Source organism: Emydura macquarii, unplaced genomic scaffold (genome assembly GCF_026122565.2).
Source record: "Emydura macquarii macquarii isolate MOO-44397 ecotype Brisbane River unplaced genomic scaffold, CSIRO-AGI_Emac_v2 contig_450, whole genome shotgun sequence".
Classification (NCBI taxonomy): domain Eukaryota; kingdom Metazoa; phylum Chordata; order Testudines; family Chelidae; genus Emydura; species Emydura macquarii.
Window position 1 is genome coordinate 754162 of NW_027130587.1, and position 18628 is coordinate 772789.

General features: G+C 50.0%; 1 protein-coding gene across 1 annotated transcript in view; it reads right to left on the minus strand.

Moving 5' to 3' along the window:
• Window positions 1-18628, minus strand: part of MTMR4 (myotubularin related protein 4) — a 96898-nt gene that overhangs the window by 26666 nt on the left and 51604 nt on the right. The window contains exons 3-7 of the mRNA XM_067537723.1: window positions 10084-10173; window positions 6603-6719; window positions 5707-5789; window positions 5262-5428; window positions 24-120 (exon numbers count right to left, since the gene is read on the minus strand). Of these exons, the coding sequence (XP_067393824.1) occupies window positions 24-120; window positions 5262-5428; window positions 5707-5789; window positions 6603-6719; window positions 10084-10173 (554 nt within the window). The remainder of the gene's footprint in view (window positions 1-23; window positions 121-5261; window positions 5429-5706; window positions 5790-6602; window positions 6720-10083; window positions 10174-18628) is intronic.

The window sequence follows — 18628 nt, forward strand, 5'->3', positions numbered from 1 at the left end:
GGTCTGGCGGCTACGGTACTCACTTGTAATTGCTGTTGATGTCAGAAACTCTCCAGACATTCTGCAAGTCAAAGTCCATCCTCACAACCTCCATCTCAAACCGGTACCTCACGTGATCTCCTGGAACGGCACAGGCACAGCGCAGTTACTGGCAACTGGACACAGCCAAGGGAAACCCAAACCTGGCAGCTGCAGCATTCCAGAGCAGGACGAGCAAGAGGCCAGATGGCATCTGAACACTGTGGGATGGGTGCTTTGCCAAATGCCACACTCACTTGCTCACCCCTCCCAGTGCTTTAGGGACACTCTGAGAGCTCCATGGGGCTCCGACTGGCTCCATGGTATTTATTGTTCTATCTCAAAGCACAGACACAAATACATGGGCATTGCCATCCCAGGCCATCATCCACTCTCCTGTCTCTGACAGCCATCAGTGCCAGGTGCTTCAGAGGAAGGTGTGAGAAGTCCCCTAGTGGACAATCATGGAATAACCTGTCCCAGGGAAGTTTCTTCTTGACCCCTCAGTTAGAAGCTGGCTCATGGCTGGAAACATGGGTTTCTATCCCTTTTGCTTTAGTCTGAGCTAATGTAACCCATTATCTGTGTAAGTGTTATATCCTGTTATGCACATTACTAAGCTCTTAGCCTTATTTACATTTTGTGGCAATGAGTTCCGCAGATTATATGCATGTCATGGTAATGAGCATTTCACCTTATTAGTTTTACATTTATTGCTTTTCAGTTGTGCTGTGAGCCAGGGTAAGAGCATACAGTTCCCTTCTCTTTACCATTCATTATTTTGTACACCTTTTATTCATCTTTTCTCTCAATTGCATCTCTTCTCCCTTCCTGTGGAAGTCATATTTATACTATGGCTCTTCCCCCTTGGCATGGTCATCTCTCCAGGCCTCTAGGCACATTCAGTACCTATTTCTGACTCCTTCACTATTTCTGTTACGTCTGTTTGGAGATGGCATGACTGGCTGTGAACTTGCTATTCCAGCTGAGGGAAAACCATTCATCCATATAAAGACACTCAAATAACTTCCATATTATTCCTCAGCCTATTGCTTTTACATACAAACATTTTGCCTGACTGCCACTAAATGGCGAGTAGAGTTGCACCAAGTCGGTCACAACTGTATGTAGGTCTTTCTCCTTTGTCTATTGACATGGAGTTTAATCCATCATCCTGCTGCCTATTCACCTAACTTGCTGTGGTCCCTGCAGGGTTTCTCAGCCTTCTCTGCTGGCAGCCTGAACAGTGTCAGCCGAACAATCTGCTGTGATAGTTGGGCCTGCAAATGCACCCTATTTGTGAGCTCAACCATAAAGAGTGAGGGACAGTTTATAAAAAGTTTCAATAACCTACAACAACAAATGTTGATGGGAAAAGGTGCAAAAGGGAGACAGAAAGAGTGAGTGAGTCTAATTTAGGAAAAAAAGCCTATTGATATAATTCAAGGACTGGGTTGAGACCTCTTCTGTAAGACTTAGTACTGCACAACATTTTGATTAAAAACTAGAACAATGTAAAATTAACACAGCACGCATTAAATGGATTCAAAACTGACTAACAGATAGATCTCAAACTATAATTGTAAATAGGGAACAGTTCATCAAGCAGGTGTATTTCCGGTGGGGCCTTGCAAGGATTGGTTCTTGGCCTTCCACTAGTTAATATTTTTATCAATGATCTGGAAGAAAACATAAAATCATCACTAATAAAGTTTGCAGAGGACACAAAAATCAGGAGAGCGATCTGGAACTGGACACAAACAGCAATGCACGTTTTAATACCGCTAAATGTAAATTTACACAGTGAGGAATAAGGAATGTCAGCCCTACTTACAGGATGGGGGGACTCTATCCTGGGAAGCAGGGACTCTGAAAAAGATCTGGGGGTCGTGGTGGATAATCAGCTGAACATGAGCTCCCAGCATGACACTGGGGCCAAAAGAGCTAATGCCATCCTGGGATGCATACACGGGACTCTCAAGTAGGAGTAGGGGGTCATTTTATCTCTCTATCTGGCACTGGTGCAAACACTGCTGGAATTCTGTGTCCAGTGCTGGTGTCCACAACTCAAGAAGGATGTTGATACATTGGAGAGGGTTCAGAGAAGAGCCTCGAGATTGATTCAAGAATTGGCAAACCTGCCTTCTAGTGACTGAGCTCCTTGAGTCGATCTATTTAGCTTAACGGAGAAAAGGTTAAGGGGTGACTTGATCACAGTTTATAAGTACCTACAAAGGGAACAATTATTTGATAATGGGCTCTTCAATCTAGCAGAAAAAGGTCTAACATGATCCAATGGCTCGAAACTGAAAGTAGACAAATTCAGACCTGAAATGAGGCATACATTTTTAATGATGAGATAGGAACTAACCACTGGAACAATTTACCAAGGGTTGTGGTGGATTCTCCATCACTGACCATTTTTCAATCAAGATTGGACATTTTTCTAAAATATGTGCTCAAAGAATTAGTAAGACTAGATGATCGCATTGGTCCCGTCTGGCTTTGGAATCTATGAATACCTGGTAAACAAAAAAGTGAGGGATTGGATGTTGATGAACCAAACCTGGCATATCGGAAGTTAGACCTAAATGGTGAACACAATGATGAGAGGATGGACTATTCGCCCAATACCACTCTTTGTAGGCTAGGACATGCGGTCCAATGGAAGGATTTCTGGAGTGGAGGAAGGCCATTAGATCTCCACTGCACTCCTGGGACTCTGTCCTTCGCCCAGGGACCTCAAAAGTCATCAAATCATCGTGAATCTCAGGCCTCAGAACATCAGCAGGGACACCCAGCCAACAGTGCCACACCAGCGAAGACTCCAGCCAGAGACGAGAAATCCTGCTATCTTCACTTCCCTTGTGTGTTCCTTTTTGCCCTGTGTTTTAATTCCTGTCCTGTCTCCCTGTCTATCTTGGCTTCTCACCTGATCCTGAGGTCAACTGTACCACACAGCATCAGCAGAATGAGACGAGACAGCCCATCCAGCTCTGCTCAGCCTGCGAGAGACTGGTAAAGGAGCAGGACCAGTCAGATGATATATCAGACCACAGATGGGAAGATAAGCCAGAGCTCAGTGCAATTGCTGTAGTGGCTGATCTGCCAACCCACAGCATCTGTCTGAGACTGACCTGCCACCCGAACATTAACAAAACCCGTATTTCCCAAACCTTTACTGTGCTCTCTCTTCTCCCTCTTGTGTCTGTTAAAAGCAGGAGAAGTGACCACCGTTTATATCTCAGAGCTGAGCAACAAAACTTTCCTGGCCACCAAGAAAAGTCATCTCCCAAAATAAGAGACCACCTGAGACAATTTTAAAGGGACTTTGAATTTTATGATTAAAAACTTAACCAAATCCTTTCAATTTCAGTTTTAAAGTGCTATACAAACGGTTTGACATCCTTTTCTCTTGTGCATTCTAATACGTCTCTAAGCTTTAGCATGAATTTCTTAGCGTGTTTGCCATGGTGCTAAGCAGGCTGAAGTCTCTGTATAGCAAATCCCAAATCTTATTTAAAACTGTTTAATGTTGGACAGGGTCATGGTAACACCTTTAACTATTCGGGGCCATTTATTCCATCTAAATTAATACAACAATTCCTTCAGCCCCCTCAGGCTGGACCAATCGGAGAGCCTGGTACTAGATTCCAGGGCCTGCCACTGGGAACATCCTAATGTCAGCCTAGATCTGCGACTGTCAGCTCAAATGCCTCCAATAACCTAAACTCCTGGAACAGAAGGAGGCACAAGCCAGAAACAGGATGTTATCACCCCGCTGCTGGATGCTGCACGTGTCTATACTGTTACACGGTAGGAGTTTAGTTATAGTCATCCTGCTGCATTTGTTGCTCAGTGGCCAGAGCACTTTTGGGAGAGGAGAAGCAACAGAATTATTAATTCCATACAACCTTTCAAGAAAGTCCCAAACATTTACCAGCCCAGAGACAAGATCAACTCATCCTCAGTCAGCATCACGAGGAGGAGAAGCAAGATACGCAGGGTTACGTTCCTCATACACTAAAGAACGCTATCTGTCCCAGGAGAGGGCTTCTGCCTGACTGGCTGAACATATCAATACCAAGCGTAGCTCTGCACAGACATGGACTGGACACCTGAGCAGTCTCTGGAGCCCACGTGACAAACAGCAATTTCCTGCAATATCCTTCAAAACCTTATTGTATTACATATAAGTATTACCGTGGGCTATGACCTCTTGGGGGGTGGAGGGGAGAGGGCAGATAAGTGATGTGAGGTTGAGGGTTCAAAGGACTGTATTGAAAATGTGCCAGACAAGAATAGACGTTTGGGACAATCAGCGTGAAGTGGGTTTCTTGGGGAATCCCCAGGGAGAGGTTAATACAAATTTCCCGCCACTCCAGCTTTTTGAAGCTATGCCTTAAGGAGAGCTATACCCTGCACCGTCTGATCCCGAGGCTGGCGATCAAAGGCCAGCTCGGAGTATAAAGAGATGGCTGACCTGTCTAGCCAGGGGTCTGGTTCTGAATATAAGACAGTTATGAACTTGTAACCAGTTGTGGGTTTTGAAGGACTGACACCTACCAGAGCCCAAGGTTGGAGTTGGGGTGACCTCTGCTAAGCTTTTTAGCATGTGTAGGTGCTTTTACCTTAAGAATAAGTGCTTGCTTAGATGGAGCCATGTGGTAACTTAGAACTGCAGGCAATACACACGTAGGAGAGAAAGCAAAGCACAGACGCTGGCCCGTTACGCAGTCTGGTTCTCTGGGGGGGGAGGGAACTGTGGAGCCGTACAAATCCCCTGGTCAGCAAGGAAGGGTCTCAGCACAAGAGAGGTAATGGCTGGAGCCAGGAGCCCAAAGTGTGTACCCTTGTTGGGCCATGAAGGGGGAATACCAGTGCAGCTGCCCTGAAACTGACGCCAGGTAGAAGATGTTTCCCAAGTGACACGCTGCTAGGCCATTGGCAAGTCCACTCTGCACCAGCTAAAGCTCCCAAGGGATTTCCAGGTGCAGCATCTGGATGTGGCCCTGGGCACAGCAATCCACAGGAGACAATGCCACCTCCCAGCCAGGGGAAGATGGGGAAAGCACACCTGGCTACTGCTACTCTGTGTAGTAAAGGATCTAACGGGACCGTCCAGAGGGATTTGGGAGACGGCTGCAGCACAGCACCAAACAGCATGACGAGGGCGTGTGGTTTCCCTCCTCCTGGACGCACTCTGAGGGCTGCACTGAGAAAGGGTTTAGTTGGGAGCTCACCTGGGTGGCAGAGATGCGCGTGCTGATCCTCCTCATCAGCGCAGACCCCCAAGCACCACGCATGGTAGGCGAATGCAAACAGGTCTTCAGGCTTTGCAGGGCGGGCAATGGCTCGATTCAGCCTCTTCAGCCACTCCTGGCACTGCTTAAAGGTGGAGAAATGGCACCTGCAGGACACACAGACTCACTAGGGCCCAGTCAGGATGCACTGACAGGGAACTCCACAGCCTTGTAGTTCCACCAGGGGAGGAGAGGAAGATCCAACCTCCCCTGGGAGGATCAAAGGGCTCTGAGCTTCCCAGGGAAAAGCTGGGCCACACACACACCTGACAGCACACTCCAGGGCAGCAGGGCTGGACTCAGCAAGGGTACCCCCAGGCTGATGGCCATGTCCCTGGCTGAAGAAGCCTTATGCTGTGGCAATAGGAGGGAAATATGCAGCTACCTGACCACTTTGGAGTCCTTGCAGACGATGTGAAGCTGGAACATGTCCCGACTCTCCACACTTTCCATCATTCTCAAAGGCACCTGGAAAGAGGAGATGCAGGGCATCACTTGGCAGCACGGGGTGTTCCACACCAGTAGGCAGCCCAGCCTGACACACACACACATCCTGCATCCCAGCCAAGCCTCTCTGAGGCTCTGGTCTGAGCAGCAGAGAGTTTACATAGCTCCATGAGCCACAATTTGGAGTCTTCTCCTCTGCCCCACCCTGTCCTTCTCTGCATCACATTGTCAGGGAGGCACTGAGGAGGGAGGGCACAACAACGGGGGTGCCTGGGACCAGACGTTCACTGTTCAGCCTAGCTAGCAACAGGGGATCAGGGCAGCAGGAAAACGGGGCGATGAAGAAACCCTGACAACAAGACATCGGGGGAGGAAGCCTCACACCGCAGCAGCTGGGCCATGGGTCCTGGCACCACACCCCCAGCCTCAACATAAGAAGAGTCACGTCTCGCCTGGTCAGCAAGAACAATTCTCACCTGTCTTAAACCCAGGGCGAGAGGGTTAGCGCCTGCACAAAAGGCGAATGGCAAGGGAGAAATCTGACCATCACCCAAAACCAGCCCCGCCCACAAGCCAGCAGAGGTGTCTTCACCCCACCAAGGGGACGGACGGCATCTCTGTGACTTATAACGGCACTGGAGCATGTCAGCCTTCAGGCCTCCTGAGAGATGCAGCTTCTGGGTCACAGGGCACATGACCACCTATGGTAACGACTCCAAGACCTAATTTCATGGAGGAGGACGACAGCCCACAGAAGTGGATTCTGCAGCTGCAGAATACTGCGGAGGGCTCGGTTGCTAGTAACCACCGAGGAACCGTCAGAGCCACACTTACATTGATCACGGAATCTTTAAACTTGATATGAAGCCGGTAGTTGGAGATGGCGATCACAGCATCATTGGCATGGCCCAAATACTCCACACCCTCACCCTGCAGCACAGGGAATGGGACCTGCAGGGGGAGAGAGACCGTCAGACAAACGGCGCAAAGCACCGTGCGTAACAGGGAGTGAAGAGCTGGCTCTGCCGGTGCCGTCTCAATGCGATTTCAAGATGAACGCAGTAGGACAGAGCATCCCAGGGGCCTGAGTGCAGGCACCAAACCACAGTGCGCCTCGGCCCATTCAATTCACCGCCGAAAGCTCTTCAGTGTGAAACGTGGGGCCCACAGTGGGACATGCCACTGAACAGCATCATTACAGAACGGGGAGAGGACTGGATGCTTGTTCCCAGGCAAGTTTGCTAGACTGGTCTGCCTTCAGTGGCGTACCGGGGGTCTCCAGCGCCCGGGGGCCAATGTTTGCATATCCCCCCCGTCGGTGGCAATGGCAGGTAAAGTAAAAGTGCCCCGCGGGGGGAAGGGTGGGGTCTGCGTGCCCACCTCCCACTCTCCCCCGCTGGGGGGCGGCAGGTGCGGGCTGGGAGCAGGAGTGACAGGGGCAGATGCCCCCAGGCCGCCCGGCAGCAGGGTAGGGGGGACAGCTGTGACAGGCTCTGCCCAGGAGCTCCACCGTTAGGTTAGCTGCCTGGCTCCTGCACGGCTGGGGTCCCGCAGCTCCCTGGTGTTGTTGCGCCCAGCACGGGGGCTGAGGGGTTAGGACGCTCGCTTCCCTGCAGTGGGAGCCCTCGGCCGCCAGGACACCTGAGATGGGGCTGGCGTGGTTGCTGGGGCTGTCAAAGACTGGCGGCCCCTGGCCACTGGTGACAGTGGGGGGGTGGCTCCTTCGAGGAGAGTGCGGCAGGCACCCCCAACAGGTCAGCACCCAGGGGCCATTCCCTGCCCCCATCAGTACGCCACTGCCTGCATTGTGACTCAGCCACACTTGGGGCCTCAGATTTCACCTTTCCAGGAACATCTGATGTGAGTTCATGCAGGTGGGGGTGCAGGTGCCTTGTGCACTCTGGCTGGGTGTCTGGCAGCGAAGTGGGTGGGTGGCAAGGAGAGGGTCTGAAAGTCACTGGCTTTCCCAGGCAGAGTAAACACACCATTAGCGGAAGCAGCAGGTGGACGGGGAGGGACCTCAAAATGCAGCTCCAGCACAGAAAGATCATGTGTTTGGAGGCACTGTGCGTGTGTCCCAGAACAGCGAGCAAGGTGTCTGCAGAGCCTTAGCTGAACCACCTCTGCAGACAGCAGAGAGCCATATACACAGTCCTGCAGTGTCACGTGTACGTGTCTGAAACAGGGAGCTGCAGCAGGAGACTGACCACAGTTCAGGCAACTAAAGGAGCCAGACAAGGAATCTGGCCGCAATCTCTGCAGCCAGGACTGTGCATGAGCCACACCATCCCTTCTGTGATGGGAACAGAAATGAAAGTGCAGAGACTGGTGGACAGGCTATAAACCAGGCTTCTCTTTCTCTCTCCTCATCAGTCAGGCAGTGACACAGCTCTTTTAAAACCTGGAGGCCACATACATAGCCAGGTATAATGTTCATCTGGTTCAAAAGAGGGGAGGCAAAGATCCAGAATAACCTAAAATTGGCCAAAGCTGGGTTCTCTTACTGTCCTCCCTCTCTTCTCCCTCCTCCTCTGAGATTCAAAGCCCAAGCCCAAAGGCTTGTTACGGCAGGCTCTCTCTTTATATTGCTATGACATCCAATCATGGAACAGACACCACCACATGTGATTAGGGTGAGCAAATCGCACAGAAATATCATAGCCACAGCATTCAAAACACAGGCTGTAACTTGTCCACACAGGGATTTGATTAAATGATTCCTTGCAAGTACTTTAACCTGCTCCAATTCCTGCGTTTTAAAATAGATATTCTGTATTGTTTTATTTTGGATACTTTCATGGCCACACGAGTGCTGCCTAAACATGGAATTTCCTGGCTCTCCAAATTTTTTTTTTAAAGTTATTAAGGATTTCTCCCCTCTTAAATTATTTATAAATGTTAACCTTAAAGGATCACCGTCAACTTAAAAATCACTTCTGCCTGAAATCTGTGCTTAAAGTTTTATGCAATGCCAAAGATTTTCCCTGACAGATTGGTGGAAAATAATTCTCTTTATCTGTGCAGTTTACTTTCTGCATTTGACAGCACTTTGTGTCCAGTCAGAGTTGTGGCTTCCCGTGTTCATGTGGCTCTTTCACACAGCAAATGAGCAGAGAGAAACTTTTTAAAAACAAGTTTGTAAAGTAATACCAACTGGAAGGGGGCAATCGTGGAACAAGCTGACAGGTGCAGGAACTGACGCAACTTCTAACTCATTGTCGTTGTTTGAAGCCAACTTGAACTCAAGTTGATGGAGGCCCTTTAAGCCCTAATTTAACGTAAGTGAATAAGAATGCGTGGCTGTGAATTACTCCTTTGATGCTGAACTGTGAGGCCTGTCAGCGGAAAGCTAACACGGCGCTGTGCCTGGCTCGACACAGTGCTGTTCAGGGTTTGTTCTGGAGGACACGCCTCTCTCAGAACCAGTTGTCTCAACCACTGTTCTTCTGTGAACTTCCTACTGATCTGACTCCATGCCGTCCCTCTCACACCCCAAGCTCTTCCGTTTCCCATGACTCCCAATTTTCCACCCCTTATTCATTCCTCAGATCAGGGCCTATCAGTGTCATTCAGCAAGGCACTACCATCCATACCAGTGGCCTTTGAACCCTAGAGCTGTGAGTGCGAGTGTATGGCCAGAGCCTGGCTCCAGGTACAGGAAGAGGATAGCAGACAGGGCCCAGAAGGGAGTGGACTGTGCTGAAGGCAGCAGGAGAATCAAGCAGCTTTGGTCACAGCATCAATCTATGACATTGTCCTTGCTTGCATAGATGCCTCCATGGCAGCATCTATACCCAGATGTCATCCCAAAGCCCTCTCAGGGAGGCCTGGTCCTAAAGGATGTCTCTCCTTCCAGAAGCTGTGGGCTGCACCTCAGCAAAGGCACAAGCCCCACACCCTGGACCAGATCTGTTGCTGGATGCATAGTGCCACTCTATGTGGCAATCTGGCCCTACAACCACCCTACGTGGCCTGGGAGGGTCTTCCAGCAGCAGAGCCAGTGCAGAGGCTGTTGCAGCACTCACCCCCCCTCTTGCTGACAGTCCAAACAGGGAGCATGGCCAGGACAACTCTGCACTAGGTCAGGCCTCGGTTACATCCCAGCCCCTTGTGGCCGCGGCAGCGCAGTGTAAATCAGAACATCTTGGTGCGGAGGAGGAGGGTTGGGAGGAGCACACAGCAGCCACGAGGCAGCAGCCTGCAAGCTCAGGGAAGAAGTCTGTCCTCTGAAGGTGACCTCTACCACTCATGAGCCCATGGCCTGGGATTTACAGAGTTCCTCAGTGGATTGTTTCCTGGGTTCTTACATCCTTACCTGTAGAGACTCTTCCTCCTTAATCAGCTCTTTCGGGGGGAACAAGTCCTTGGCCTGGATGTACTCCAAACTGGGAGGGCCCTCCTCACCCTGCATTCCAAACAAAACACACACAGGTACATCCCGCTTTCTTCACCTCAGCGTCCGTTACGAAAGGGTACTACCTAGAGTGTAACCTGGAGAGCACTGTCTGCTCTGCGCCCGTCACTCCCCCACCTCCCCCAGAGAGAGCCAGTCCACGTAAGAATACAAGGATCAGAGGCACAGCGCATGGGGCTCCCTGCCCTGCCTCAGGACTGCACCCTCAGCCCCGTAGCCCATCATGCCCTGTAGCTTCTCTTGCTACCACAGAACAGTGACAAGGTAAAAAGACAGTAAAGCAGCCCAGCTGGGCAGAGACCATTCAGCAGAGCAGCAATCGGTGAGCCAAGAAACAAGTAAATGACAAATGATAGGGATGACACTCACTTGGGCAGGTCTTGTACAGAGACTTTACTGTGGTATTTGTCGTCATTTTTAAAATGCACTCTGTTATCTGTGTTACGGAGCCAGAGGGATCCAGCAAGGACTCTACAGAGACCTTCTCTGCCCCAACTTTTACCCCTCCCTTCCCCAGTTAACTTTTGCAAAGAGCTCTTTTCAGCATGGGATTTCTCACCTGGCTCTGGCAAGAGACGTTTGGGAGCAGCTGAGGGTAACTGGGCAAGGTACACCCGGGTTATGGATTTGGAAAAATAGACTTTTCAAAAGTGAAAAAAATCCTAACTTTTTTAACCTAAAGTATCTCACAAACATCCTGGACTTACTCCCAGTTTGTTCTAGGCGTTAGTGCTCAAGGAGAATAGCACTGGATCATTTTTATTAGGTTGGGTGGAAACGTATGGAATTAGATGATAAAAGATTGAAACTTTGGAAGCTCCATGAAAGTCTCTGAACATTTAAGCTACATGAGAGATCTTGTGGCACTTACAAACACATGAGCATGTTTGTAGCATCTGAGAGTCCCATGAAACAAATACCTAGGATAAGTCAGTGAGAGAGTTTCCAGGATGAGCCTAGAACAAGATTTTCAGGAGTGACCAGAGAATTGGGGAGCGCCATTTTTGATGCCCATCTGAGACGCTGTAAAGGGGCCTGGTTTTCAGAGGCCCTGTTAGCGTACCTCAGATTGGGAACCCAAACTCACTAGGCACGAGTAGAAATCTAACCCTAATTTTCACCCACTTCTACATTTTGCAAAATAGCAAATTTATTTTCTCTCTCCTTTAAGGACTTGTTTCCTTTCTTAGGGGAAGTTTTTTTGTTCTTAATGGATATTAACTGGTCAGGGTCAGAGTGTGGGTGGAAAGCAGTTTAGAAGTCTAACTTTCTAGAAGAAAATTAGTTTCTAAGATGTTTCAACCATCTCTCAAACTGGTTTATTCATTAGTCATCAGTGAGGTCTAGGTTTTGAGAAAACAAATACACACTTCCACAATCATCAAAAACCAAAAGCTTGTGAAATAAAATACCTTTGCGCCTTAGTCTTCTGGGGGAGAAACTTGACATTTGGCACAAGACCAATCTCCATGACAGACCGTGGTGGTCTAGTGACTTGGCCAAGTTATAAGGCTCTACACATCACACCAGCACAGTAACTTCAGAGCAGACTTGTAACATGAGGATTTCAGCACTCTCTTGCATTCTCTAGTGTTGAATATCAAACTCAGTGGCAAAGTGTATATGGACTTCATTTGGAGCACAGAGTGCAGGCCCAGCACCTCGCACACACACCGCGGGCACAGAGCATGGGCCTAATGCTTCTCTCACACACCTACCCCCATCCCACCAGAGTATGCCCCCCACAACCTCCACAATTTCCCCGCACCGGGGGCACAGTGCACCAGCTAACGCCACACACCTACTGTATGCTAGGGTGACTGGATGTCCTGATTTTACAGAGACAGTCCTGATACTCAGGGCTTTGTCTTCTATAGACGCCTATTACCCACCAGCCATCCCGATTTTTCACACTTGCTATCCAGTCACTCTCATGTACGTGTGAGCGCACATTCCCATAACCCTAGCTCACTGCCAGGCGCCAGAGCAGTGCACGATCAGCTCACCCACACTCAGGCCTTTTAAAGGACATACTGCTGGGGTTCCCCCAAGTCCAGGCCCACCTGGCATGGAGCGAACACCTACAGACACGCCCACCTGGCATGGAGCGAACACCTACAGACACGCCCACCTGGCATGGAGTGAACACCTACAGACACGCCCACCTGGCATGGAGCGAACACCTACAGACACGCCCACCTGGCATGGAGCGAACAGCACTTCTAGCAATGTGTGTTCAGCTTATGTCTAGATAATCAGTCAAGCCTCCCTGATGGCGTTCGCTGCCTCCCAGAAGTCCTCGCCACAAAGATATCAAGGATTTACTAGCATCTGGGAAGCACAAGAGGAAGCAAGCTGTAGCCCACCCACAAAGGGCTGTCCTGTTCTGTGAGTCACCTCTTTCCCATCACTTAAACGATCTGCTTTAATCCAGCTTCAAGAAGTTCTGCAGCCTGTGTGCATGGGGTTAAGTTGAGCAGTTGTGGTGGCCACGTCTGGCCTTGCAATATGTGGATTTGTGGGTCCCTCTGCTCTTCCCCTTCCTTTCTGTTCCTTGGGATGAATGGAATTGCCTGCATTGCCCTCAATATACTCATTACACAGCAGCTCTGCATTAAGTTAATAACTAATGCAATCTCATGCTTCAAGGTTTCAGCCAGTTGCCTGCAGGGGTCAGGAAGGCATTGTTTTCCCAATGCACGATTGGCTATGTATAGCTGGAATTTTTTTTTTTTTTTGCCATCCTCTGAAACATCAGGTATTATTTTCCACAGCTGGAGATGGGACACCAGGCAGGGTGGACCAGTACTCTGAGGTGATACCAAGAATGCTTTCTAGCTGCCTGGTTGGTGTGTCTTGGTCACATGCTCAGGGTCCTATTGATCGCCAGACTGGGTTTGGAAAGGAATCCCCCCTTCACAGCCGATTAGCAAGGATCTTGTGGGTTTTTCACCTTCCTCTGCAGCATGGGGTGTGGCTCACCTGCTGGGATCATCTGAGCACGTCTCACCTAATCCGTTCCCTGGCACTGCAGGGACTGTGGCCATCAGTGGCAGTTCAAGTCTTGTCTGTGACACACAGTTTAATCTCCTGGGGACTGACATGCTTTAGTCTATCAAGTCTTTGGGCTCCATGCAGAAGTAACTGGACGAAACCTCATGGCTTATAGGAGATCAGACTAGATGATCTGATTGCCCCTCTGCCTTAAAGTCTATGAAGCTTCCCTTTCAGTCACTATAAAAACACGGCATCACTGCCAGCTGGCTGGCAACTCACTGTAATTCCCTAGTGACCAGCCAGGTTGCAGATATATAGATCTATATATAGATATATGCCTGTATAGATAACGGGGACTGCCACAGGCTTCTGCCCCTGCTGGTCACCAGTTATGACGAATGGGGGAGGCTCCCTGGAGCGTCTCCAGAGGAACAGCAATGGCCTGGAGCAAGAGCCCTGCAAGCCAGCCCGTCAGGCTCCCACCCGGCTTCGCTCACTCTTCGCAAAGTGGGGCTGAAGCAGGAAAGCGCAAAGGCAAGGCAGCAGCTCTGACACCGCAGGGGACAGACAATGAGCATGGCCTGCGGCGAGGGGCTGCGGTGCGTATCCCCCAGAAGCGGCGACCTGGACTGCCACAACAGACATCACTATGCAGCCCACTAAGTAATGCCAGTGGGGGGAGCAGCCCCTGGAACAGAACTAAACAGGACTTCGGGCAGCCGTGCGTCCTCATTTCCTTCCCAGCCAGCCTCATTCAACGGGGTGGGAGCTCAGGGATCCCTCCCTATTCGTGCCCCTTCCCAGGCAGCATCAGCCAGGGCGGGTACTCCAGGACTCCCCACAGGTGCCAGCTGCTGTCATACGGTAATTTTCCAGCTGCAGCCAGGGGCTGGACAGGCGTCTGTGCAGCACAGCACAGCACAGCACACTCCGGCCTCCTTGGCCGACTCACGGCTATGGGCTAGTAGTAACTGTGGCCTCAGGAAATCGCAGGCAAGCGCTGCAGGAATAGCAGGGCCCAGGGCTTCTCCAAGGACCACGTGGCATCAGTGGCATGGCAGTGGGGGGAGGGAAGATCCCCTCCCACAACACAAAGTAACTGGGACAGAGTGAGAGCAGCATGTCGAGCCCAGGCAGGTCCAGAGCAGGGAGGGGAGCTGGGACCTGCAGGATGCCGAGCTCAAGGACAGGCTGCCCCTCCCTTGCATGCAGACACTGAGCAGGACAGGGAGGAGAAGAGGAGAAGGCACTTACAAAGCAGTTGAGCATGGAGCAGGAACTGCGGCCCGGCAGACTCATGTTCATTTCCAGAGGTGGCGGCTGGGCTGGGCGCACACAAGCAGCATCGCCCTTGTCTGGTCCTTTGCTGCTGCCTGCAGCGACTCACACACAATCACACCCGATTAGTTCAGCCTGCCCATCCCCCAAAGGCGGGCAGGAGCATCCCTGCTGCAAGCGACTACAGCAGGTGTGTCTGCTGCTGCTGACAATGGAGGCAGGGGAGGGAGGGAGGCTGGAGAGACTCCACCTACCTCGGAAGGAAGCAGAGGAGACCCTGCCATCTGAGAGCCTGCTTGACAGACTGCATGGAAAATGGAGACAGCAGCAAACCGGCCAGAAGGATTCCCTCCCTCCCCCCCGCCCGCACTCGCAGAGCCAGGATTCTGCTGACACACAGACCCTACACACTAAGCTGCAAGCACAGTGATGAAGAGCCTGCTGGGAAATGCAGTCCTGGCCTGCAGCACGCCCCCAGAGGCACCTGCCCTGAGTGCAGGAATGTGCAGGAACAATAGCAGGCAGCTCGCTTTGTGCTCCCCCCCCCAGCTGGGACCACAGGACCTGGCTCCAGCTCCAAGCTTGCTGCTTTGGGACAGACCCCCAGCAGCTGGGTCCCAAATCTCCCTAGGCTGCAACACACCAACGCTCCCAGCCTTCAGCACCCAGCACAGTCACCCCTGCAGATAAACCCTGCCTGATCAGGCAGAAGGATAAAGGGGCTGCCCTCCCAACCCATGGCCGACAGCTTCCTCTGGCTAGCAAGCCCACAGGTCCACAGCCTCAACCTCAGCAAAACTGGCCACTGCCCTGCCCAGGCAGAGTACTGAGCACTATAGGGGCACTGCCCCATGGGCCTTGTCCACACGAGGGCATTAGCCGAACATTCCCAAACGCAGCTAGCCCCGTGCAACTGCCCTGGTGTTAGCACAGCTGCAAGCTCTAGTGCAGACAAGATCCCATGGCTGCCAGCATTTCCAAGGCTGAATCAGTGAGACTGTCTGGCCAGTTTGAAACTGCCTGTTTAAAATGGCTAGAAGGTCTTCGTCTATGCCAGGGCGCCCAATGTCACCTATTCTAATGCAGCTACGCTGGGTTAGCAATAGCAAGATATATTGGAAGGTACAGAAAAGGGCAATTAAAATGATTAGGGGTATGGAACAGCTTCCATATGAGGAGTAATTAAGAAGACTGGGACTTTTCAGCTTGGAAAAGAGACGGCTAAGGGGGGAATATGACAGAGGTCTATAAAATCATGACTGGTTGGAAGTGTTATTTACTCCTTCTCATAACACAAGAGCTAAGGGTCCCTGAATGAAATTAATAGGCAGCAGGTTTTAAATGAACAGAAGGAAATATTTACACAATGCATAAGTCAACCTGTGGAACTCCTTGCCAGGGGATGTTGTGAAGGCCAAGACTATAACAGGGTTCAAAAAAGAACTAGATAAGTTCACGGAGGATAAGTCCATCAATGGCTATTAGTCAGGATAGGCAGGGATTGCTGTTTGCCTAAAGCTGGGAATGGGCGACGGGATGGATCACTCGATGATTACCTGTTCTGTTCATTCCCTCTGGAACACCTGGCATTGGCACTGTTGGAAGACAGCATACTGGGCTAGATGGACCATTGGTCTGATCCAGTATGGCTGTTTTTATCCTTCTGAGGTAACTGGCATATGGTGAGATGAATGGGTAAAGAAACCTAGATATAACTGAAGAAGGAATTTGTCTGTTTAGAGAGAAATACTAGAAACCTAGTCAATCAAGCGCCGGTATCTGAGTGACACTCCACAAGCCCAGGCCAATCACAGTACACAAGTAGACAAGGTCCAAGAGTTTGCACATCATTCAGGTGGTTTACAGTCACATATTCGGCGGCGCAGCATCAGTAGTTTTCCGCACTACTGGGTGGGGACACTAACACTTTAAAAGATTTCTATCGCCAAATGTGGCCCGCGGGCCGTATGTTTGACACCCCTGTGTTAAAGGGTTAACATTTTTCGAAAGTCTGGAATCAAAACATAAGGTTCCATAAACCACCCTAACTCTGTCCCTCCCAACCCGCTTCTGTATCTGCCACATACGGTAGAACCTCAGAGTTACAAACACCTCGGGAATGGAGGTTGTTCGTAACTCTGAAATGTTTGTAACACTCAACAAAACGTTATAGTTCTGTCAAAAGTTTACAACTGAACATGGACTTAATACGGCTTTGAAATTTTACTGTGCAGAAGAAAAATGCTGCTTTTAACCATCTTAATTTAAATGAAACAGGCACAGAAACAGTTTCCTTACCTTGTCAAATCTTTTTTTTTTTTTTTTAAACTTTCCCTTTTTTTTTTTTGTTAGCAGTTTACATTTCACACACATTTAATTGTGCTGGATCAGCTTTTTGGGGTCTCTGCTGCTTGACGACATATTTCCAGTTCCAACGGAGCTGTGTGGCTGACCGGTCCGTTCATAACTCTGCCATTCCCATGATATCAGGGGCCACGTGTTTGGACAGCACCTAGGGCAACAGGCCCCAGAATCCTGGCTGGACCCTGCTCTGAGGCTTGATGTACCCTAGGAACTTATGTTGCTATAACTACGTCACTCAAGGGTGTGGAAAATCCACCCCCGAGAGAAACAGTGATACTGACCAAACCCGCAGCGTAGACTGCACTACATCGATGGGAAGGCGTCTTCCTCTCGGGGAGGTGGAGTACCCACATCAATGGGAGAAGCTTTTCTGTCAGCATAGCTGGCGTCGTCACTCAGTGCTGTAAGTGTAGACCAGCCCTACGATTAACAACAGGTACGACCCGGAGGACAGTTGTGTTTGAGTTACCTACAAAAAGTTGTGCTAGAAGAACGCTACTTTAGGGCAGGTCCAGCTCAGAACATTCAGTGATTTTGGCAAGTGAGAAAAGGGAAATGGTGATTTGTAACACTTTCTATTTTGGCCAAATCTGAATGGAATTTCCAGGAAAGAGAGATACTGAGGGGTTTCTCCCTGTTGACTATCAAAGGTCTGCTGCAAACAGCGAAGGTGCTAATGCTTTTCAAAGAAGAGATCACAAGAATGCTTTACAATGGAAAGAAACAGTAACACACACACTCACACCGGCTATACACTATGTGAGTTGCGGGTTTCTAGCTCATTTAAACAATGGACAAAGCAGAACGTCTGTCATTTACCTGTAGAGGAGTTCTGTGGGGGGGAGATCAGGGGTTAGGTGGGGGGTTCTGTTTGACAAATACAGCAGGTAAGTGTGTAACATGGTTTACCATGGTGATTATTTACCAGTAAAATCTCTCTAGATTTGTACCTACAGGACTGGATGCTGATACAAGGTCAGAGTTAAGGTTGCTCATCAAGACTTGGCTTTGAATTTCCATATTTTAATATCAGCTTTAAAAGAGCTGAACAAATCTGACCTGACCATCTGAGCCATCTTTGCTTGTTCTGCACTTTGAGACCGGAGGCCCACTTGGAAACCTTTAGTTAACAAAGTTTGGTCTTTTAAAAACAAAGTGTGTACACATCTCCCAAAGAGACACTTGCAGAACAGCTGAGTCTGCCCCCAGCTGGACAAGACCTGGAGCTAAACCCACATCTGAGCACTCCAGAATTCTGGGAAATTTCAGATCCAAACTTTGCAGCTCAGGCTTCTGTCTTTTTTCAGGGTGGACGTATAAGTGCAGCTTTCCCAACTAGTGAAATAGCTGCTGTGGTTTCCATGTAAGTAAGCAAGAAGAACACAGCCAGTGCTTTCAGAAGAATTAGCATGGAAATGAGGATGTTACATACAGAGCACAGCTTCCCTAAATGGGGTCCTGGGGAACAGAGACCCTGACAGGAGCCTCGCCTATCTAGCTGACTGGAGACGTTTTCTGAATGCTGTCAAATCAGGACAGTCCTTGGCTGGTGAAGCTGCACGGAGCATTCTCCCCATCATTACCGCCCGGAGGGAGTAAAGCGTGGTGGAACATTGCAATGCTTTTGTCCCTCCCCCAACTCCAGACAATGCAGCTTACCACTGCCCTTTGTTTAGTGCAGGGCTGTTAAACGTACACCCTGCAGGTCAGAGCCAGCTTCAGCACGCAGCTCCCCCCACTGCAACTTCCAAAGGCCTTGGCCCCCCGGGCCTGCCAGCCGCAGCTCGGATGGCCAAGGAGGGCAATG